At 38.6% G+C, this 25,359-nt stretch overlaps 1 protein-coding gene across 1 annotated transcript; it reads left to right on the top strand.

Annotated features, from left to right (window-relative positions):
• Positions 1–8,397: 8,397 nt before the first annotated feature.
• Positions 8,398–25,034, top strand: LOC128855513 (uncharacterized). Its single transcript, XM_054090472.1, has 7 exons — positions 8,398–8,654; positions 15,025–16,100; positions 18,022–18,250; positions 18,362–18,562; positions 18,643–20,100; positions 20,202–20,390; positions 23,069–25,034. Exons 1-7 carry the CDS (start codon positions 8,552–8,554, stop codon positions 24,496–24,498), a joined length of 4,686 nt encoding a protein of 1,561 aa, XP_053946447.1. The 5' UTR covers positions 8,398–8,551; the 3' UTR covers positions 24,499–25,034.
• The last annotated feature ends 325 nt before the right edge of the window (positions 25,035–25,359 follow it).

Genomic DNA, 25,359 nt, shown 5'->3' with positions numbered 1-25,359 from the left:
ACTTGTAGCTGTTTGCCAACGAACCGGTTGCAATCTTCCCTTTGGGCATCACGTAAACATCGATTGTAAAGTAAGCAAAATAAAAAAAGCTATTGCATACGAACGTAGAGTCCATCCTAGAATCTATCTTGCCAACAAATGCTTCTTTGGGCTAAGTAGGCAATTGAGCAGTAAAGTCCCCTCTCGACGAACAAAACTAACACTCTACAAGGCTCTCATCATGCCCGTCCTAACCTATGGCGCAGAAGCGTGGACGATGACAACATCCGATGAAGTGACGCTTGAAGTGTTTGAGAGAAAGATTCTGCGCAAGACTTTTGGACCTTTGCACGTTGGCAACGGCGAATAAATATCCAGCGGCTACGCTGCCTGGGTGATGTCGTCCGAATGGATATAAACGCTCCGGCTCTGAAAGTATTCGATGCGGTACCAGCTGGTGGTAGCCGAGAAAGAGGAAGGCCTCCTCTGCGTTGGAAAAATCAGGTAGAGAAGGACTTGGTGTGTCCAACTGGCGCGGGTTAGCACGAGAAAGAAACGACTGGCGTGCTTTGTTAAACTCGGCCAAAATCGCGTAAGCGGTTATCGCGCCAATTAAGGAAAAGAAGAATTGCATACGAATCATTGGCCTTGAAATACACTTCAAATGTGCGCGCACATAGTTTACTCGGAACGAAGTTAACACGGTCCCTTCTCCACTCATACGCTGAAGAGTTAGGGAGAAATTATAAATTAAAAACCTAATTATGTCCTCAGACACTCTGCACATACACTTTGATAACGAACTGTTTGCACACCATTTATCTGAGCACCATGTCGAAGAAATATTGAAATATAGAAGGCTATTCCCTACTGGCTGGCGTGAAAATCTCTTTCTTATTTTAATATTTTTTTAATTTATATAACTTTCGATAGGGCTAACTATAAAACCAGGTGTACACGTAAATACATCCTTTGAGATTTTGAAATTATTTGATATTACTACAACAAATGACATTGACAAATTATCATGCAAAACCTTTCATCCAAACAACTTCTACAGATCGTAGAAATCCATGTATTTGCGAAATTTTCACAGAGCACCTCATCCATTTTGCGCTTTTAGCTCAGTGACTATGTAAATAATCAAAATTAGCGCAATTGGAGCGACACTAATGCACAAGTGACTCATCAGCTATTGATGCACCTCGAAAAAAATTATGGTTTGGATGTCGCAGGCAAAGGTGGCGTTAAGGCGCTACAAGCAAATGCTGCTGCCCACGTCAATACCAATCGTATAAGTGCAAAATAGTTGCATTAAGACGGAGTAACATATTATATCATGCAGTGCATGGATTATTACTACAAACTTTTGGAGAGCGAATAATCATAAGAAATGGGCGAATTTCTGCCTAGATAAAATTACTTGAGCGCTTTGAAATAATTTTTTCAGGGTCTAAGTTCAAGTAAGCGCTAACGAGGGCAAAATCTGCACCGAAGCTAATATCTCAGTCTGCACTGACAGCTCCAATATAGAATCTGCTAGTGTTTTTTATGTAGAAGTCTTGGGGAGCGAAGGAAATATACACATCCTCCTGTAAGAAGAAGATCAAATCTCTTGGGTGTGCAGATAACAGTTCTCTGATCTGGATTCCAAGATATAGGAACAGAGAGGGAAATAAAATTTCTGACGAGCTTGCCATAAAGGAGACTGAATAGGTTTCAGTCTTCGCCATCCTTTTGACTGTTGTTACAAGGGAATTGCAGAACTTATTTCTCAGCAAAGCGCAGAACAAATGGAGCTCTATTTTTTCATGTGCTACTTCGAAAACCCTTTGGCCCCAGCAAAACAGATGGAGGTCTCAGAAATTCCTTGGTCCTTAGTGGTACCAGCTAGTGGAGCTTGACCCTTACGTTACCTTGTAGTAGGCTTCTTGTAATAAGCCTGCGTCTTTTGCGAATCTAAGTAAGCTCTGAAGCTCTAGCCCTGAAAGACATTCTAATCTCTCATATTGTAGAGCTCCTAAATATTTCATTCGTGTTCTAACTAATGCAGGGCAAGGACATAGTAGGTGTTGAAGAGTTTCCCTCTTCTACGATTAAAGTTACCCATCACTCTTCTCTATTACAAACAGCTCTGGTTGGCTGTAGATATCTGCCTGTTGGAGGTCTCATAATGGTATGAAAACGGGGCTCTAGCGCTACTTGGGGAGTGCCAGAGTGGTACATCAGCCATTTCACCAACCTACCTAAGTCAAGTTACTTTCTATACTTCTTTAGGTCAAGGGCGCCATTATTCAGTGCATTATTTTGCTTTAAAAGGTGGTATTAAATTTTACCGACTGCGCAATCCCTACTTATATTTAGATACGAGTGATTACACTACATATTGGTGAATAGCTTAATAGTTTAAGTTTAGTCTAATCACCTACTTATATACATAAATATTTTAAATGGCAGCTTCTAAGTGTGAAAAGAATACCTCAACTGTTATTTTGTCTTTCTTTGTGGAGCGCCGAAAAGAAAGTTCGATATGTTACAACAACAATCTAGTGCAACATACATAAAAATAATATTATTTTCAGATTGATCTATTTCAATTTCGTTTAAATCTTAGTAAAAATAAGTTCAAGAAAATATTATATTGTATTTATTCAAAAGAGTACAGTAACGATTCATGTTTGTGTGTATGTGCTTTACAAAGTTTTCTTATACACCTTCGCAAGCTTTTATTTTTAATTACTAGTACATACACACACTCCCTGTTTCATACATTACTGTTCACACTCGACTGCCACCGTCTGCTTACGTGCATAGGTATGTACGAGTACTGGTAGATGTGAATAGATGTGAACTATCAAAGTTGGTTGCTGGCCAAACGCAATAATTTGGCATCGAGTTGTTTGTTTGGTGTGCTTTTCGTATGTGGGGCAACCAACCACAGACAATTCGAGCATTGATGATTTTTACCAACTTTGCTAACGAACCGCTAAGTATATACATATATACATACATGTGTCTGTAACGTTAAGTCACAACCACCCACATTCCGTACATATTATTGATATAAACACATTGGGGATGCTCATTTCAATAGAGGAAATCTTCATTTCACTTTAAAAACACTTATCCACGATAGAGTTATGAAGATCAGTGCAATGTGCTGGTTATGCCCTTTGCTCCAAGTTGGAACTATAGGAATGGATGCAAACAAACAATTAAAATATGTTGGCTGAACTTGCGCTACATACTAGGTTGTTTAGGTTGTTCAATAACTTTTGCGGTTCGATAAGAAACATACAATTTTATGGTTTGAAATACACTTTACTATTCAGTATAGTCTCCCTGAACATCAATTCAATTGTTCCCACGAGATTCTATTTTATAAATTCCATCACTGAAGTGGGAACCTGGAAGGGCTGCAAAATACGATTCCACAGCAGTTATGACTTCATCATTTTGTAAAAAACGCTTTCCACGCATGCATTTTTTGGGTCTTCAAACAGATGGAAGTCGCTAGGCGCCTGATCTGTTGAGTACGGTGGATGCTCCAACACTTCGAACTTTATTTCATAGATTTTAGCCATTCTCAAAATGCTTTTGTGACACGGTGCATTGTCTTGATGAAAAATACAATAATATTTTTCTTTTGCAAACTTGGTATTTTTTCACGAATTTTTTTCATTCAGCTGGTCTAAAACGTTACAATAGTATCCAGAATTCATTGTTTACCAATTTGCAAGTAAGCCTCAAGCAAAATTCCTTTCGCATCACAAAAAACTGATGCTCGACCGATTTCTGAACACGAACTAGTTTCGGAGTCGCAGAACCAGATTCACACCACCCTTTAGACTTTAGCTTTGTTTTAATTAAGGATCATGGTAATATACCCAGGTCTCATCCATAGTGATGAATCGATGCACGAAATCCACTGAATCCTTTCGAAAACGCTAAGAAAATTGCATTCGAATAGATTTTTTGTTCCATTGTTACTGAATGTGGCATCCCTTGCGCACAAAGCTTTCTGAAAGCCAATACTCCAGTCAAAATATAGTTTACACAACCCATTGAGATGCCTAGGACTTCTACTAAATCTCTATCAGTCACTCGATGATTTTCCAATACGATATCCTGTATTTTTTCTACGATTTCTGATGTTGTTGCTGTTTTTGGACGTCCTTGACGTGGACTGGATGTCAATTTTTGGAATCAACCAAATAAAAAATAAAAGTTAGAGTTATGTTTACACCGAAGTGCCATGACGAAGCAAGTTAGTTGCATGCAAAGACGTAAAATGTCCAGAAGGGGGTGGTCCTTCGCTACCCACCTCGGTGTTTTTTCTCGTTCGCACATACTACTTTCCCCGTCGTGCTCGCTTCCCTCCACGCTGTTCGAAGTTTTTCGAGTCACCGGTAGTCGTCAGCTAAACCGGCTTTGACTTTAAACAGGGTAGAGCGCGGATAGTATACGTTTAAGTTTTCTTTGCTGGCGAGTATACAGATTACAGAGTCGACTATCCTGACTTCTTGTATCTTTATTTAAAACTGAATTTCATAATCGCGATTGAATATATATTGAATATACAAAGTTGAGGTGTCACTTAGTGTGCCATACCCTAGTTACGCCACTGGTACGAACCGACATAGATAAATCGACTCTTCTCATTATTCCGTGGATTATATCTAATCAATATAAATATCTAATCAATATCGACTTCTTAATGTTGTTACTTACAAGGTGATGGAAAATTTATCATCCAATTTTATTTTTGAATAGTTTTTTTACTAAATAAAAAAATAATAATTTTGGGTGATGGAAATCTTTATCTTGACCTTTACGCGCAACATTGTTTGTCTGTTTGTATACTGCAGCTGTCTAGTTCACAAGTGTCTATGTGAAGAAGATGGATTTTGATCCAATGGCAACTTATGTACTTATGCGCCCTGATCTGGCTAAATCGATTCATCTCGTTTCTCTGAACATTTTGGTATGCACTTGTCTGTTGCGTTGTATGGCTGTTACAAACCACCGCGATATGTGAACAAAGTTACAAGTACGAATATAATACCATTGTGTGCTGGTGACAATGTCAGACTTTCAATTTAGCCCATATAGTTGCTTTATGGCCCGACTTACTTCATTTTCTCTCCTTGACTTGTTCACCAATATTTCTGAGATCAATGCCACCCTAATGTAAGCGTATACCTATGTCAGATTAACAACAGATAAAGATTTACATAATGTACTCAAATGCATACTTAACGTTAAAGTTATTGGAGTGTCAAGTTATTTGATTGATGAAAGGTCGACGCATCGGTCATATCTACAACATATTTATATATTTTCCATGTCTCTATTTATAAGTACACATATAGTACATACGAGTATAAGGGCATAAATATATGTATTATATGGGAGCAAATTCGGCTGGAACGTTACAGCGTTTACAGTTAATTTTTTTATATAAGTGTGTATTTCTAATGTGTCAGGGTTTCTAGGCGTGTCAAGTACGAGTAATTGAAGTATTGCACAATTAGGCAGGCCATTTACTATTGCTAAATATAAAATAACATTTTCGATGAAGACTGGTTTTCTAAGGCCTACCACACGTTTGAAATTTGTTTGTTTTGTTTTTTCTTTGTTGCCTCCACGCGGGAGCATAGGGCCCCGACACACTCAGTCTTGTGTTGGTTTCGTTAACCTACATTATTTTGCTTTCTGGCAGGGTAGGTGATTAGCGTGCCCTACCACACCATTCTATAATCTATGTATTTTGATTATTTTTTAAATTGACATAACACGGAAACAAATACAGTGACAAACATATTTGAAAACGCATACAAAAAAATTTCTCGGTATAAAATACATTAAATCTTGGACATTAGCCAGTATTTAGAAAAAAATTATGTGAGCAAGGAAGAAATTATATCGCTCTGAAGGCAGTATGAACTAGAGTGACAGTTGAATTTCGAGAACTTTTATCGGAAAATTTTTAATAATAATTAAATAAATATATATAATTGGGGCGTACTCCCTTTTTGGGTGTTTGCCCTAGCTCCTCCTCCTATTTGTGGCGTGCGTCTTGATGTTGTTCCACAAATGGAGGGACTTACAGATTCAAGCCGACTCCGGACGGCAGATATTTTTTTTTTATGAGGAGCTTTTTTCATGGCAGAAATACACTCGGACGTTTGCCATTGCCTTCCGAGGAACGACCGCTATTAGAAAAAACGTTTTCTTCATTTTGGTGTTTCACCGAGATTCGAACCTACGTTCTCACTCTGATATCCGAATGGTAGTTACAAGAGAGACACACACAACGTGTTTTTTCTTCAATAAGCAGCGTACGAAAATACATGCTATATTTATAAATGCGGTTACAGCCCATTAAGTCCCGATTAAAAAGAGATAAAAAGAAAGCTGTGGTGGCATTGTTTGATGGTAGAAATATCAATTAGTACTTTATTCGCTAGTAGTTGTAATAGAGTTGTACAATAATTCAAATCCGGTTCTTGTATTTTGTTGAACGCAGTAGCACAAATAGGTCTAAAAATTAACATAGCAAAGACCAAAGTAATGCGGATTAACACAACTGAAACGCAAGCCCTTCAAATTGCCGACACGCCGCTTGAAGATGTAAATGAATTTTGCTACCTTGGAAGCATAATTTCAAAACAACGGTGGATCAACAACTGACATACGCAACCGAATATCTAAAGGACGCGTTAGATTTGGCATGCAAGACAAGGTATGGAGATCAATCCACATCTCCAGGCACACAGAACTGAAAATATTTGATGCCAAGGTGAAGTCGGTAGTTCTGTATGGATGTGAAACATGGAACTTAAACACAAGCATATCACAATCATTGCAATCCTTCCTAACCCGTTGTCTACGAAAGATAATACGGATATTTTGACTTGATATTATAAGCAACGATGATCTTTGGGCGGCTACCCGGGATACCGGGCAAACGCCAGTTCACATAGAAATCGGAAATTGGGGAAATGGATCGGACACAAATTGCAAAAACCACGGGATGGCATCGCAAGGACAGCGCTAGACTGGAATCCCCAAGGAAACCGTAAGTGCGGGAGACCAGCCAACACATGGAGGCGACAGGTAGCAGCAGCTCCAAACAAACGAAATTATAACTTGTTTATTGAGGCCCCATGTTTCATCTAGAAACTATGGGAAAATATATGTATATCTTCTGATGTAACGGTAAATTTGTATCCCTGTCAAGAAGCAGTCACTTATGCGTCGTGTTAAAGAGCGCACGTGAGTTCTGTTATGCTGGGAAGTGAAAAATTACAGAACAAAGTACCCTAATACAAAGAAATCTTTATTAATAATATACTTTTTTTCTTATAATAATTGTTTGATTTAAGTTACATTATCCTCTTTTTAATTAATTAAAGTTCGGAAAATCGTTAACGTTTTTTACGCCTTAGAATAAAAGTGCGACACGTGACAAAAAAAAAAAAAAATTTAGGCCAAGTAAGAAGCACCCTAATAGAGAAATATTATTATGTTATATATATTGCATTTGCAACCGCACATGCATTTATATATATGTACATATGTAGCTCATCCTACCATATTCCCCTCCTTCGCTAAATGAAGTTCCTCGTACCAGTTTCACATACCTCTTATTACAGACGTAGACACTGGTGTAGATTTTTTATTCCAAAAACAAACGGAAATCCTAATAATAAATATTGTGCGTGCGTCTCAAATTGATTTCACAACCACTTCTCCTCAGTGTAAGGTAAGCGACAAATCAACTGAATTCCGCTGTTAAAGTGAAAGCGATCCATGACGCTCTCACTGATTAATCATCGTTGGCAAAAATGTGTAAGCTGAGATGGTAGCGCTCAAACATCTTCTACAAACTTACGCATACATACACATGCATATATGTATATATGTATGCATGTACATATGTATGTAAGTATGTTTGCGGTCGCATGAAATGAAACGTATGTTCATTAAGGTGCCTGCAGTAGTAAATGTAATAGCCATAAGCAAAGCTTGGCTACACTTCGGTTTTGCGAAACTTTCAAGAAGTTTCAGAGTTAATTATATTGTATATATTTTCGAAGTATTAATTGCATTTAATTTTGTTTTTATTCAGCAGTAAGAAACATTATAAGCTATTTAAATGCACCTTGCAGATTTAAAGTTTTTGGACCATTAAAATAAATTAAGTAAAGAATTTTAATTTTTAGCTCATTTACTTGGTTATCATTTACTCTAGCGTTTATTTATGGAAAACAAAGCATTTTAAGTAATAATAATTTTGAGAATTAGTATAATCAAAATTACAACTATAATTTTTATTGTATTTTTATTATTATTATTATTATCATTATTTTTAATTTTTTTTTATATACATATTTTAATTTCGTTGCAGTTCAAAAGTAATCATATATTGTACGAAGTAAAACGAATTTAAACCAAAGCTGGTTTTGCTTCTCACACTATCTGCTTTCGTAAACAAAATAATAAAAAAGGGAAAAACTTGTGTGCCGTTGAGGTTTCATGCTGTTGCCAAATTTTGAGTTTAACGAAAATGGCGCAGGTGAATGAACGAAAGCTGCTGCTTCAACTTGTACTCTTCGTTATATGCATTTGCGCATGCGTATTCGATGCAACCGAGGCTAAACGATTAAATGGTGAGTAATTTATGAAGTTAAATTTATGTATGTATGTGCCAACAAGCGTGCATATATATGCATATTGGTACATACATACATACAGACGTATACTTATGGACATGTGTCCTTTTATATTTACATACAAATATTCACTTGTAACGCAGACGAGTTTGTACCGAAATCGTAGGTACATACATAAGTACACATATGTATTAAAATGAATATTGATTTGTAGAACTGAATTTAATAGTTTTTGAAGTGAATAAAAAATTATAAGAATAATAATGCATTTGAAAGCGTTTTTTGCTCAATAGCATAGTATTTTCGATACCTGTGCGAAAAACAAGGAATATAAAATAAAATAAAATTATTCAAATTGCGTGAAAATAGTGCTAGACTCAAATTAGCAGTAAGAGTCGTAGTGTAATTTTCTCAATGTGTGGTCTCACGTTTAGTTAATTCCATCGGACCTTTTGGGACACATACATACATACGTGATAGCAGAAGTTTTTTTGTAATTAAACTAGAAATTACGCATTGGGATTGGATTAAATATGCCCCGATTGCTATTTCGAGCTTCAGATAGCAGTTCGAAGTTATATTTGTGTACAAAAACTATACTCTAGCCGCTCAGTTCACTTCTCAAAATGACAGTGCCGCTTTATCTTACTAGTTGTTCATGAGTATTTTGTTCTTTCATTGAATGTATGTATGCTTGCCGAAAATTTTTTTTTAGGTTACAATTATTGCATTTTATTTATCTTATTGAAACTATTTTAATTATTATAATTTTAAACAAGAGAATGAACGCAGCTTCCAGGATGAAGTTGTTTGCTTCCTTGTTTTAGCTAAGATTTTTTAACCCAGATAGAAGAGTGATTCCTTCAAAATTACCTACTATTTAAAAAAATCTTTATAGACTTCTAAAATATTAGTAAAGCAAATTGTTTTATTTATCTCTTTCATTGCTATTAGCAATGGTTAGCTGGTTAACAGATAACCAGCAGTTCGTCGTCCTATTTTCATATGTTTACTGTAGTAGTTCGTGTTTACTGTAGTTCGCTAACAGAATAATGAGAAGTCACTTTTTTTAGCCGCCTGCTAAAAAAATTCAATCTAAATCACATTATGAGAAAATTACTCTTAAGGGGACACATTCTCTTTGCACACCTCAAAAGAACTAACGGACTCGTATTGAGCATTTAATAACGCTAAAATTCACTATCAGTCACAAAATGGCTCCCCGCTTAGAAAGCCGCGTAGACCCAAGGGGTATAACAAAAATAAACAACTACATATACATACAAGCCAATCTATCTGAGGAAACTGCAACGAATTAAAAAAAAGAAACAAGAAAATTCCGCTGACATTAATATAACTATGTACTTTCAAGACAACATAAAAATATACGCAACATCAAATGAAATTTATTTAACAAATGAAAACGAAGTACACTAAAAGAAATAGAAAACCATCGTTTCAAAACAAAAATGATTCAACATAATTTAAAAAATAAGACGATAGAAATCATAAAAAACGAGAAGCTGTGGTAGTAACGGTAGTCTGTACAGTACAGTTTTACGCCAAAATACAGTTTGATCTCACAAACGGTGAAATACCATGGCGTTTTGTGGATTTTTATTCCGCTATTTTAATTAAAATTAAAAAGTAAAAAAAAATTTCCTATTGGCAATATATAATATATTGTGTTGTAACCATTTTAAGTATGGATAAATAAATTTTGGGTGTAAGTTAAAACAAATTTAACGTTAATGTAATATAATAATACACACACACATATTTAAATCAGATTTTGCTGCATAGAAACGCATTAGTTGATAACATTGCGTGCGGGAAGCCACTGTACTTATAGTGATTTTCCAACACATCATGTTGCACGAACATGTCGAGACTCCGCACGAACGAACAAATATAAAATAAAAACAATAACATGCCTCAACATCAAACACCCCATTTCCGTAATAATGAACTAATGGTAAGATTTCGGTTAGGAAGAAACTGGTGTAAAATACATACACAGCCAGATATCTACATGCATACATACATAAATAAAGCAAAAAGTCATGAAAGAACCCTGGCAAAAAGAAATATTAAGAAAGCACTGTGTCAGTCGGTCAATGGGCAAAAAGTAGCAACATCACCTAGCATCGTGCAGTAGTAGTCAACTTCGTGTGTCATTCGTCGTGCTAACAACGTTACGATAGACGACGCAGTTGGTTTCCTATACACCAATTCTAGCAATTTTCGCTTTCGTTTCAGATATTTAGTAATGTCGGCTAAGGTGTATGTTTGCATTTGTATGCATATAGTATGTGCATATATGTGCATAAGCTTGTGCATACACATGTACGTATGTATATCCGTTTTTTTTTTATTAAACATATATTTTCTCAATGGTGTTTGTATGTATGTGCATTCATTATCGGTAGTTTACACTTTCAGGAATTACATTTTTTTAATATAAATGCTTCCATACGTATAAGTATACAAGGTGGCGCATAACTAATCACGGTGTTGGAATATTTTTAATTTTCGCAAATGACGTCGCACGTCAATCAAATTTGGCACTTGTGAACTAGACAGTTGCAGCAAACAAGCAGACAAGCAATGGGGGGCATCAAGGTCAAAATACCGATTTCTATCATCATTTGTTTTTATTTGGTAGAAAAGTTATTCAAAACAAATTAATTGTACACCACTAGTTATTACATATTTCGTTAATGCTTTTATTCAAAGCGAGTATATTACATACATCCATATATGTATATTAGAACAATATTGGACAAATTAGGGTGCGCAAGCTACTGGGCATCCATTATATTGCGCTGAAATTGAACTTGAAAGATATTAAGTGCTGATTAAAAAACGGTTACCAATAAGGGCCGATTTTCAGTGTTAGTTTAACTGTGCTTTACAATTAAGTTTGAACGCCCTATTTTATATATTTATTTATTTATTTATTCTGAAAACAATAAACAACTGTTCTAAATGACTACTTACTACAAATACACTGTTTAATTGAGCAGAAAAGCATAGTTTAGGTAATGTAAAATGAGCTTTAATAGAATTCGAGATCACATTGAGTTCGTGGAGAGAACGAGCAATTGGGACATTGCAGGCGTAGTTTGTTCTGAATCCATTCAAACCGAACGGATATTTGTTATGTAAAGACCTTATAGGGCCGAAAAGTTAATCCTTTCTAAAAGAGACGAACCATCAATTTCTTTGATAATATTAAACAAAACAAAAAAAATAGCGCAATAATCGATTTCTACTTTCTAGTTGTTTAACATTAATTAGAAGTAAGCGGAATGGATCAGATATAACGGGAATGGATCAGAGAAATTCAAAAAGAGAGCAAACTTAAGAAAAACTTGATTTGCTCGTTCAATTCTATTGACAGAATTGACATTGCTGGCAAGGTTTCCAAATAAACAAATGTAAATTCTAATGTACATCGGCGAAAAGCAGTAAATAGCAATTTAAGGATTTATTGGTCTGCAAAGTTCGAGCTATTTCTTCTTATAAAGTCAAGTATGGAGTACGCTGTAGGTAGAATAAAAAATGAATAAGCGACACATATGAAACTTCACGCGTATTTCACGAAATGCATGGATTTATATGACTTTTGACAGTAATTTCACGTGAAATGCAAGCTTAGTACTAGAGTTTAAACGATTGTCAGGAGCCGACTCGTTTTGAAATTTATATAAATCCGCTGGGTATTGGGAAATATTCAGTATAATGCCACACGTTTTGAAAAAACTCTGTTTGGGGCGGGGGGTGTATCCCAATCCTAAAACTGAAAACCGCATCCTACGGAGACTTATAGTTTTTAAGTAACTTATAGTTAAAGCTGTGTGATTTGTTGTTGTTATTGTTGAAGTGGTGGAGTATTTATACTGAAATAATCCTAATTAGTGAGCAGCACCGCTTCACTACCACTGTTCTCGTGTGATGATGTCTCTTTTTTTTCGATTTTGTTTCAAAGTGAGATCCAAGTATATCAGCAAATTCTTTATCTCGATGTCTGAGATTTCATTAATTTGCTGTAAGAAAGACTTACTGAAAGAGCGAAGTCGTGCGTTAGCTACCACTGGACATTCATATGAGTAGTGAAAAAGACTTCGCGTCACCCCTTCCGCTTGACAGCTTCTACAGATGGGATTGAAAGCGAGGTTGAGTCTGGCTGCATGAGTAATTTCAAGCCAATTACTAAGCAACTCACTGTTCCTCTCTTTACTGTAAGACTAGTATGGATGAAATGGAGTTCGAGTCTAAGGCCTTGATAGCTACTTGAGTGCGTAAAAAGATAGCTTCTCTTGCACCAACTTCCTTTTAGAGTTTTAGTGATTTGCATGCTTCTCTGATCGCTAATAGTTCTGCCTGGAACACGCTGGCATAGACAGGAAGCCGAATTGAATGAGATAGGTTGAGCGGCGCTCCGAATGGAAGACAGCTCCCACACCACAGTCTCTTAGAATCGTCAGTGTCAATTTCAATATTGTATCTTCCAATCACCTTTCCTTTGCCCCATTCGGCTCTCGGTGGAAAACGTACCGTAAAATCTTTCTTGAAGTTAAGGTCAGGGACTGTGTAGTCTGATTTGTTTTTAAGCAGCTAGGATCCCTGTAGGATTTACCGAAAAGTTACTGTTTGCACGGAGAATTTTACAGAGACGTTCACTATAGCGTGTTTGTAAATTTGTAGTATTTTTGTGTAGAATTTATTTCCGGGTTAAAAAATTATATTTGAATCATCCACATGCAGAAGTAAGTTAGCGTAAGAAAAACAGCCCCTTATATTGTTGACAAATAAAACATGATTAATCTCAGTTTTTTTTAGTCACCACAGTTAAGCTGGCACAGCTCTCATGTCTATTAACAGCATCTCTTAGATGAAATTATATAGTTTTTTTTTGGCGGTGAGGTTGGGTTAAAAATGCCTTCGCATCATATAGTAACCGTCGCTACTATGTGTGTGTGATACCACTAAATATATCCCCCCTCTTCTCTTGGATTTTTCCCTTCACACAGTGACTGCTTCCGCATTGCTTCGAAGTATAGGGCCAGCGTCCTAAGAAGGACTCTTACTTACTCACCTTGCGTCCAGGGTCGCCTGTTTTGAGGAATGATTTAATTCACAAATAATAAATAAAAATAGTTAAGTAAATTCTAAGTATAATCATGCAGGGCTTAACAAATCCAAACATATTTAAGTATAACAAGAGATAAACATGTTTTTCCTAAACAGCAAACAAAGAAACTAATATAAATACAAGTCGCGTACCTAAAACAGTAAGATGAGGTATAAGTATAAGTACGACTGTCAAATATGTTGGCAGTCAGTCCAGTATTAACATAGTGTTAAGAACTACCCTAAAATTAAATTCAAAAAATAGATTTTTATATTTTTCCAAAGTCAAGCAAGTCTTTAACTATCTGCCCATATTTCGCATCCATATAAAAGAATGGAGTTCGTGCATGTGATGTACGATTTATGTGCCCCCAGTAAGTTAGCCTTATGTCTAATTTGCAATTCTAGGTATTTCACCACTCTTTTTGCCGATAAAGTGGCATCGAGTAGTTGTATATCTATTTTTAGTGGGATACGCAAAATTTCGGCCATAAAAAATCGTTAATCATCTCTCGATGGCGCAATCCATTCACCTGTAACACCTTTTATTGGGAAACCCTTTATCTTCCATTAGATGTAGAATTTCGTTGTGTCGTTGGCATAGACCTGCTCTACTTCACATAAACCCAAAGAAACACAACTGCAAAAGAACAAAATGCACTTTGCGGCATCGCAAGACCTTGATACCCACAAGACAATATCTTTAAACAAGAGGTGCCAAGTTCAGCAAACATCGTATACAACAACATATTGTTTCTTTCATACAATCCTTGCCAGTGCGGTGCATTGTGTAATGCCTCGATAGCCGTGTTAGGTTTATATAACCAATTACATAATATTGTAAGTTTTTTTGTTTAGAAGAAACATTGCGATGCGTGCCACAAATTATGCGATAAATTCAATCTAAGTCCAGGAAAGTGCCACAGTCGGAACGGTACAGTTGCCGGAACGACTCGGATTTATATCAGGCCAAGGGCTGACGTTTCAGCAGCATTCACCGAAAATGTATAGAGAATGTTTAGTGCTGTAACAGCAACAACAATTAACTAAATAATAAATAAAAGTGAAAACTAAACTTATTTTGTATCTACTTTGTACCGATTTCAGCAAAAATTAATATTTGAACGCCGTGCATTTTACCATAGTTAAACTTCCTTCGGAAATTCTCTTGTTATCGGAAAACTCACTTTGCGTCTGATCTAAATTAATGATGTGTTTTTTTCCGTTTCAGCAAACCTAACAGCTTGCCAACATTTGCGTCGTGTTGAGACGAGACGTGCCAAGGCCCTCTATCCAAATGAAAAAGATGTCGCCCTTCGTATCCCTAGATGTAACAAAAATGGGGAGTTTGAAAAGATCCAGTGTAGGAACGAGAGAGCCGATTTAGACTGTTGGTGTATCGATGAGTACGGCATGGAAATACCAGGTACGCGTAATGAGACGAAGTCTAGCGTACGCTGCGCCGAACCAGCGCATTGCCCGGCTTCTGCATGCCGTATGTTCTGTCCAGCTGGTTTCGCACGTGATCCTAAGACTGGATGTAGTGTCTGTCGTTGTCGTGATCCTTGCGAAGGTATACTTTGTCCCAATGGCCAATCGTGCCAGTCACAAGAAGTGAAATGCAAAATCGAACCATGTCCGCCGGTGCCTACTTGTAAAAAAGCACGTTCTATATCTACATACTGTCTAGCTGGAACGCCACTCGCCATTGAGGGTAGCATTCGGCCATTCCTTTGTGGTAACGAAGTGGGAAAACCACAATGTCCGCCGCTTTATCGGTGCATGGTTGAAGCGGGTAATGAATATGGAGTATGTTGTCCCAGCTCAATGAAATTCTCGAAACCCGGAATATGTCCAGCGCAAGATAAAGTTGATTACAGCGAGCGTACTGGCTACATGTGCGGTTCACCATGTAACAGCGATCTGGAATGCGGTAACATGGAGAAATGCTGTTTTACAAAGGGTTGCCAATTTAACTGTCAACAGCCATATAATGTGACCACATGTCATCAAGCGCGTGCGCTATCGGATATTTTGTCAGTCAATGAACGCGAAGGTCGTGGCTATCAACCAGATTGTAATGGCCCCGGTGGGCTATTCTCACCGCGCCAGTGCTCGCGTAATGGGCTAGTGTGTTGGTGTGTTGATCCACGTACTGGTCATAAAATTCAAGGCACAATGGGACCCGCAAATGATGTTAATTGCGATGGATGGGAGAATATGATAAGTCATTCGCTGGCTAGAAGCTTTAATATGGAAAAATGTGACACGAATATTTGCGCCGCTGTATGTGAATATGGCTTCAAGGTAAGAAATGGAGTTTAAGATTTATTTGTGAGTGAACGAAATCTAATGGTATAAATGTATAAGTATATATGAATATATATTGTATATATACATATATATATATATATAATTGACGCATTCACCCTTTTTTAGGTGTTTGGCCGACCTTCTCCTCCTATTTGTGGTGTGCGTCTTGATGTTGTTCCATAAATGGAGGGACCTACAGTTTCAAGCCGACTCCGAACGGCAGATATTTTTATGAGGAGCTTTTTCATGGCAGAAATACACTCGAAGGTTTGCCATTGCCTGCCGAGGGGCGACCGCTATTAGAAAAATCTTTTTCTTAATTTTGGTGTTTCACCGAGATTCGAACTAACGTTCTCTCTGTGAATTCCGAATGGTAATCACGCACCAACCCATTCGGCTACGGCGGCCGAATATAGTATATATATAACCATCCGGGTATATATATATATACAATTGACTCTTACATACACCTTTTATTGGGAATTGAAACGCTTACGCGATTTTGGCCCAGTTTAACAAAGCGCGCCAGTCGATTCTTTCTCGTGCTAACCGGCGCCGGCTGGACACACCAAAGAAGCCAAATACTTCTCCACCTGATCCTTCCAACGCAGAGGAGACCTTCCTCTTTCTCTGCTACCACCAGCTGGTACCGCATCGAATACTTTCAGAGCCGGAGCGTTTGTACCCATTCGGACGACATGACCCAGCCAACGTAGCCGCTGGAGCTTTATTCACTACGCTATGTCTATGTCGACGTTAAGCTCATACAGCTCATCTCAGCGCTGATTGTCTATCTCATGCCAGAGTTCATGAGTTCAGAGGTGGTTGTGAGGACATACTATAAATGACACTGAACATACGGACCGCCCAAAATCAGTAATCACCGAAAATTCGTTCGATTTTGTTTGGAAATTTATCAATAAGGAACCGAAATCATCGTTGAAGTTAACAGAATCGCAGTTTACTATCTCCAAAACATCGATTTATCGCATTTTAACTGATCGTTTGGGCTTACGAAAGGTCTGTGCACATTTCATTCCGCACAAGTTAACTGAGGACCAAAAATTACCAGAATTCAACATTCGAAAGACCTCATTAGAGAGGCGAGAAAAGACGATAACTTTCTTTACAACATTGTAACAGGTGATGAAACGTGGTGTTTCCAACATGAACTTGAAACTAAGCGTCAAAGTGCCGAATGGAAGGCCCCAGACGAGCCACCACTCTAAACATCGCGCTTGGAGAAGTCAAAAATAAAATCGATGCTTATTTGTTTTTACGATTCCAAGGGAATTGCCCACAAGGAGTTCCCGCCAATTTTCTATCTTGGCGTTTTGAAGCGTTTGTTGCATCGCATTCGTCGTATTCGTCCTTATTACCGCGAAGGAGGAAGCTGGCGCTTATTGCATGATAATACACCATCTCATCGATCCACTCTTGTGACTGATTTTTTTATTAGAAATCGCATTTTAACCACCAATCACTCACCGTATTCTCTTGATATGGCTCTGTGTGACTTCCACCTATTCGGAAAATTTCATTTGGCCAAGAAAGGAAAACGTTTTGCGTCCGTAGGGGCCATCCGAAAGGCTTGTACCGACATCCTGAAATACATTCCGGTCAATGACCTGAAACCGTCTTTAGAAAAGCCTTACATCCGGCAAAACAGTGTATCGAGGCCAGAGGGGACTATTTTAAATAAATAAACTCGAAGTTATTAGAACAAAGTCCCTGTCGTTTCCATTTTAGCTCAATTATTTTATACTTCACATATGTAGGCTGATTCCTTATTATTTCTTTTTTTCCTTCTTTATCTACATATATTACTCGTACTAACTTTTCAAATCAAGAAATAAAAACACAAACAAATATTTTTATATCCTATATACATGCCATATCCGTTTCCACATTCTAGAATGATCACAATGGCTGCCCTTCATGCGAGTGCTCAGAGCCTTGTGAGGGCTTTAAATGCACCATCGGTTCGCACTGCGAGGTTGCCACAGACCCATTGTGTGAATCTGGTTCGGCGTTATGTGCCTCCTGGCCTGTTTGTAAACCTGACTTGGTCTATTCGAACCCCTGCGACGTGGGTGCGCCATTAGCAGATAATGTGACTGGTGAAGTAATCTATTGTTTTGAAGGTACGTAAGTAGCTCTTAGTAGCTAATCCAAGATCTATACAACCTATATAAACTTCAACACGTTCATATTTATATATTCATATACACATACTTATATATTTACATGCATAGAACGCCAATCTCGAGCATTTCAACCAACAGCCTTCTTTGAACCTGGACCGGAATTGAAACAGTCACGTGCTATGTCTAGCCGCATTATGTGTCCGGATAACTATAGATGTGTGAAATTACCTCACGATACGGAAAGTGTTTGTTGTCCACTCCCAGAAGAGATCGCGGCCATGGAAGGACATTCGGCTCACCAACAAACCAGTGCGTTAATATTCTTATTTATTTGTTTTTGCAAAAACGACACAAGTGTACATTTTTATTCTCTAATATAAAATTCTTAGTGTGCGAATATCTAAGAGACTTTTCCGAGCGTATGGAGGGTACTGAAGAAGGCATGCAACTGGCTATACCGGCCCCACGCTGCACCGACGACGGCAACTATTTGGAGCGACAATGTACCATGAAGAAAATACGTGTTACTCGTGCTGAGCAACGTAAGATTCTTGAGGAGAATACCATACGACGTATGCGAATGCTATTGCAGAGCGCTAATCAAAGACAGAAACGTGAAAAGCGGCAAGTGGAACGTTTAAAATTATACCGCGTCAACGACGACGCCCTAAAAGTGCACATTGCCCCACCCATGCAGAGTCGTAATGCTAAAGTGATTGATGTCGGTGCCGATCGTGTGCAAAGTTTGGGTAAACTTTTTGAAGTGGAATTCAAGAAAGTGCTGCCAGCACCAAAGCAGTCTTTGTCCGACAATGAACTCGTGGATATCGAAGTTGAGGAATGCTGGTGTGTCGACAGTTTTGGCACTGAAATACCAAATTCACGTGGATTTAACTTAACTGACAACGATTGCATGAATATTCGAGAATCCATTGATTGTTTGGACCTAACTTGTCGTATGGGATGTGAGTACGGTTTCACATTGGATCCCAATACACGTTGTCCCGCCTGCCAATGTCGTGACCCATGTGAGAGTATCGTCTGTGGAGATGGCAAAGAATGTCGCATTGTCGATGTCTCCTGCGATGAAGAGTACTGCCCACCAGTGCCGGCGTGTTTACCACGCAAACCCGGCCAATGCCCATTCCTAGTGCCACCTGGTCCTGACAATCTGGACGCCAATACTTGTGCTTACGAATGTCGCACAGACTCACACTGTGATGGACACAAACGCTGTTGTTCGAATGGCTGTGGCACCCAGTGCGTGCTACCTCAAATGAAAACAGCCTGTCAACACCTACACACTATACAGATGCACCAAGCTTCCGAGCTTGGTATTCCGGCAATGAAAATGCATATTGCTCAATGTGACGCGCACACTGGCAAATGGAATCAAGTACAGTGCTCACCGGATGGCTTTTGTTGGTGCGTTGACGAGAATGGCTGGGTGTTAAGTGGCACACGAGTCAAAGGATCAGCGCCGATATGTAAGATGAATTCAACAGCCGCATGTGCGGAATCGCAATGCGATAAGAAATGTGAAGCCGGATACAAAATCGATCAAAATGGGTGTGCAGTTTGTGAGTGTAGAGATTTTTGCGATGAAATCAATTGTTCGAATGACGAGGAATGCCAACTGATAAATGTGGAGTGTATTGATTCGCCGTGTCCGAAAATGCCCATTTGTGTGCCACGCAGGGTATCAGTTTGTCCCGAAGGTAGTCCGCTGAAGCAAGGCGATCTTGAGGTGAGTTGTGGACCGCACAACGACAACGAGGCATGCCCTACTACACACACTTGCCAATTGAATCCAGTGACACATCGTGGAGTCTGTTGTTCAAAAACAAGTAAGTATGAGTGCATTTGCAAAAATGTATGTGTGAAATGCGTTGTACTATAATAGCAGCTAACTACATACGCATGCATTGTAATTAATACAATTTTGCAGGAGATGTATGCTTTGAGTCTATGGACAATGCTTGCTTAGGTAAAGTGCTGTCTGAGCGGAACGTAACTCGATACCGCTTCAGCCCCAAATCTAATAAATGTGTAACTGTCACAATTGATCTTGATGCGAGTACGTGCCAAACGAAGAATCTATTTCACAGCGAGTTGGCTTGCAATTCAGTGTGCCCAGGTGAGTTATTAGACTTAAATGAAATTTCTCCTTTCACTTTGTTAAATGTTTGAGCAAGCTTGACCCCCAATTAGTGAATTGCGTCTTGATGTTGCTACACAATGGGAGAACCTACAGCTTTTTGTCACCTCCGAAAGGTTGATTTCTTACGAGCAACTTTTCCGTGGCAGGAATACACTCGAAAGTTTACTATTATTTGTCGAAGAGTGGTGGCTATTAGGAAAAACTTTTACTATCATTTATTGATATAAACAAACCCATTTGACTACGGGGGCCTAAATTAGTGGGACAAATATCTAAGACAAATCTATGTATTACAATTACGAGCTCAGCCATAGCTATAAGACTAATACACAGGGTCTGGCACTGGAAGTGTAACCAACTTGATGAACCGGCATCAGCTGTCTGTTAGTTGGCTAAATGACAGTATAGTTTACAAGCGCGCGGAAGCATTTTGCTGAGAGTAAACGCGAAAAAATAAAATCAGTAATGGATTTCAAACGTAATAGCGAGATTCCATCCATGTTCGTGAGCTCGAGCACCTTAAAGTAAATAAAGTTTTTGTTTATGGCACCATTACTCATTACAATCATACTGGTAGCATCGCGACACGTCATGGAGGTGTTCATCAAAAGACTGCAACGTCACGTGAATTTGTTCAAAAAGTGAAGAATCGACTTGAGCGAAAACCCCCAACGAAATGCCAATCAATTGGCGAAAGAACTGAAAATATGTATCTGTCCGAAACATCCGTCGCATACTGAAAAATGATCTCTAAGTCAAGCCTTACAAAATCCAAAAGGCGCATGATCTCACACCAAAGCAGCAACAAGTCAGACTTGAGAGAGCGAAAGAGTTGCTTCGCTTGGCCGAAAGCGGTCAAATACCGAACATTGTGTTTTTCGATGAGACATTTTTTCAAATTGAGCAATTCGTAAACTCCCAAAACTGAGATTTTTTTGGCTCGAAACCACTGATTATTTCCACGTTTCCTCGCGGCTTAGCATGAGGTCGATTACATTTTCAGTGGTTATGGGACCGACTGTATTCACCAGCGTTTGGCGTTCTTGTTCCCAACAAATGCATTAAAAAAAAAACTGGGGTCTGTCAGACTCACGCACGTTAGAAGTGAAACTTCTAAGTTGGTTGATCCATGCATGGGAGCCCCGGTTTAGATCTCTCCCCCCTCTCTCGTGTTAAATTCAGGTTTTCATATTTTTTTTCCTATCACTCCACATAAATTTGTACTATTTATTTTTGTCCTTATTAGCTTCAAATTTGACACTTGGCTGCAGTGTTGCACTTGACGCTGACATTTCTTTGCACTTCCAATGGTATTTTTTGCCTACTTTTGGCGCGTTAATCAATTTGCTTTGATCACCAAAACGGTTGAAATGTCATTTTACAACCTTCTACTTGAACTATCGTCACTCGTTTGGCAAACGCACTCATTGTATCGCTTCGTCTCCTCCATACCTACCATCTATTTACTTCACAGCAGTTTCTTATTGTTTTCCCGCTTACACACATTCAATCGGCGCTTTATCTGATACTCACACACAGCACTCATTTGCACGGGCTATGGCTATCTATAATACCCGTTGTCGGTTGTCGATTGTCGGTTGCCTGCATGTCGCCAGTCTACTTCAATGCTTACTTGTGTGCTATATACATTTCGGCGTGTCTCGGTGGCCCCCTCACATCGTTCAGCGCTTGCGATGCGAGAGAGCGACAGAGAGAGCGAATAGGCGAGAGTGGGAAGGAGCAGCTGCTCCTTGGCCCCGCCCATTTGACGGATTTCGGTAACGCTCCGAACTTACCGTTTCACTCGCTTATTTTCAATCTGCCTTGGGGTCCCCGACGCGCCTAAAGAAGTTTCACTTCAAAAGGTGTGTTTCAAACAGGTATTTCTGGAAATACGCGTGCGCCGAAAGCATTTGAGTTGTATAAAAATTTACTTCACTGAAGTTCCTGCTGCACCACAGCGCGACGTATTTTATTGGGGTTGTGCCGTAATGAGCGAGATTGTCATGGCTTGCGCGACCTCTCGCCACTCAAATGACAAACTCTACTTAGAGCTTTCCAATAATCTCTTCGAACACATAGGGTTGACCTGTTCGGCTCTCAGTTAATAGTGCTCCATAAAATGGGGGAGCAGATGAGTATTTGAGAAAACAGTATTTGGATAATCGATTACAAGCATTCTAAATCCTCTAGATTCACTGTATTAAAGGGTAGATGAAATTGCTGGAACAGGTACTAACAGCAGGTGAACTAATATAGGCTCCTGAACAAAGAACAAAGGAAAATCCACTCAACGTTTACTGTACCAATGAACGCCCTCCGAGCACCTGAACAGTGTAGGTACATTCAGTTGAAAGAAAAAAATTGTCAATCATCTTGCACGGAGATTCGAACTTACGTACTCCCGAATGAGAGTGCTACAACGTTCAACGTGTGAAAGAAAGGAATTGGGGATATTCCAATTTTGTTCTTGTCACTATAATGGGTCTCTGTAGCCGCCGCGTGAGCTCTCTAAGGGCAGCGCGTGAAAGTTTTATTTTGTATGCACATAAATGTTTTAACTTCTATGAACCTAATAGTTAATTTACATATATTTCTTATATTTATTTGTTTTATTTTTTTTCATATTTTATTCTTCCTTACTTTAATTTCAGTTCTAACTTCATGTGAGCGTCTCAAGCTGAAAAACAGCTTAGCTGCGCAACATTCTGGCTACACATCAGTCTGGTTTCAACCACGCTGTGACCCCGTCACTGGTCATTGGAGTCCAGTGCAATGCTTAGGAGCGCAACCATCTCTGAATGACGAGTCAACTCCTCGAACAAAGGAACTACGACGCGCTTTAAAACAACGTCCCATTAAGACCTCCTCCTCAACAAACGGAGTTTGCTGGTGTGCCGATAAGAAAGGAGCACCGCTGAAAGGTACACTCACAAGAGATGTGGAGCCCATTTGTAACAGCCGCCAGGGCCGTCAAAGTAAAGCATTCAATGTTGACGATCATTTGATGGAGGAACTAATCAGGCAAATGACAACAATGGTCGATATTGAGGAGTATAACATTGAGGCAAAATCTCTAGACATAAACATCGATACCGAAGAGAATAGTGGTCGAAATCGTGTTGGAAAACGGCTAAATGACAACATGGCAGTTGAGAGTGAACATCATCAAATACCAGCCAATCGAAAAGAAGAAGTTACAGCCGTTCCAAATACTGCAGCTGAAGCGTACGTTACTGAGCATATACTGGAATTAGCGAATTCATTATTGGACTCTCAGTTGAGTATCGAAGCTCTGAAGCCCATGCCGGTGGAAACGACTCGTTGTCGTGCTCTCGCCGAAACCGCGCCCTTCCCCGTGTCTTGTGATGAAGAGGGCGCATTCCTGCCAACCCAATGCAATAGCAAAACTTGTTGGTGTGTCGATGCGGCAGGCAATCAAATGGATACATCTAACATGTTTCGGCAGGGTACACATCATTGCGCGGAGACCCCAATCGCATCAGTGGCGATCGAATTGCACATGGTAAATCGCACAAATAGAAATATTCGAAATGCCTATGACACCATACGTAGAGAGCTGTACCAATTGCTCGGCGATGCTGTGGAGAATTTACGCGTACAAGAAAATTTCGACGGATCTGTAATTGTGCGTTTTGAACTTCACAATGAGGCGAAAATCGATCTGGCCTTCGCCATTGAATCGGCCATAAATGCGAATCGATTCAATTTAGTGGGTGGGCATTTCACACCCGACATTACGCGCTCGCATTTCATACACCGCAGCGTGAGTTCGCCTGTTACAACTGCGGTTTCCCACGAAAGTACGATTCAGTTGGTTTTATTCATTATGGCAACCAGTTCGGCGTTTCTAGTCAGCATCTTCGTGGTGTATGTTATGCTAAAACGAGGCAAACGAACAAAAGTTCTAACCGACCATTATGGCTATCCCGTTTATCCAGCTGAAACTGGTACCAAAACCTTAGGCGGTGGCGATAAAGCAGTGGATTTTACTGCACCGATATTTGTGTTGAGCACTCACGAACATGATTTGGAGAGCTCGTCAAAACAGGAAGCGCTGTAATTTATAAAATCAATTTTTGTTATTTATTTTGTTTTTGACTATTTGCGGGTGACGCTCTGGTCGCTACATAAAAGGGCTACCAGAAGTTAGCTAATCGTTATTTATGTTATTTTTTTGCGAAATGGATCAACTTTGTATTTGATAAACATCAGCAAATTAAATTTTTCCAAAAGAAAAAATAACTTTAAAAATCTGGCATTTTTCGTGGGCGAATCATAAAATATCCGCACACTTCGGCGTACGGTGTGGCCCAGAGTGTGCCTGGCGTTGATTGATTGTATTTGTTAATTTTATTTCTGTTCTACGCTGCAGATTTTGTGCATAGATGCCCATAACAGTGGCGAGATAGTATTAAAATAATTATTGTTTTAGAAGTTGTAAATATTATTCATTTATACATTATTTACTTTTTTTTAGCGATTTCACATGCATACATACCTATGTACATATTGGTTATTTTATTATATGTATTTGTATTTATTTCTAATTATTTATAAAGTGCTGACAAATTGTAATATGACTAGATTTTTTAAGACTATGAAGTTAAAAAATAAAGATCTTTTGCATGAATAAATTTATATTTTTTTTATACCTGTTTCAGTGAATTCTAATTGTAAGTTTCAATTGACAAGTGTTTTTTTTTTACTTTTTAACAATGAAAAAACAGTGTTTGCTTCAGCGGCTAACATCCAGCTGCCAAAATATTCAGTAAATTTTCTCATTTTTTTATGCATCGTTACACGCTCGCCGAACGTTACATTCTGTCAAAAAAGTACCGAGAATTGTTCAATAAAATGCAAAATATTTGTTTAATTACTTTCAAAATAGGCTTCATTCGAAGCAATACACAACTGCGAACAA

Source organism: Anastrepha ludens, chromosome 2 (genome assembly GCF_028408465.1).
Source record: "Anastrepha ludens isolate Willacy chromosome 2, idAnaLude1.1, whole genome shotgun sequence".
Taxonomy (NCBI): Eukaryota; Metazoa; Arthropoda; class Insecta; order Diptera; family Tephritidae; genus Anastrepha; species Anastrepha ludens.
This window is presented reverse-complemented; position numbering and strand designations above follow the sequence as displayed.

What these genes read in the sequence shown, in the direction of transcription:
- LOC128855513 (XM_054090472.1), top strand. Translation starts at nt 8,552, where the DNA reads ATGGCGCAGGTGAATGAACGAAAGCTGCTGCTTCAACTTGTACTCTTC. An exon ending in CGAGGCTAAACGATTAAATG is followed by an intron (nt 8,655 to 15,024) that starts GTGAGTAATTTA and finishes TTTCCGTTTCAG; the next exon opens with CAAACCTAACAGCTTGCCAA. An exon ending in TATGTGAATATGGCTTCAAG is followed by an intron (nt 16,101 to 18,021) that starts GTAAGAAATGGA and finishes TCCACATTCTAG; the next exon opens with AATGATCACAATGGCTGCCC.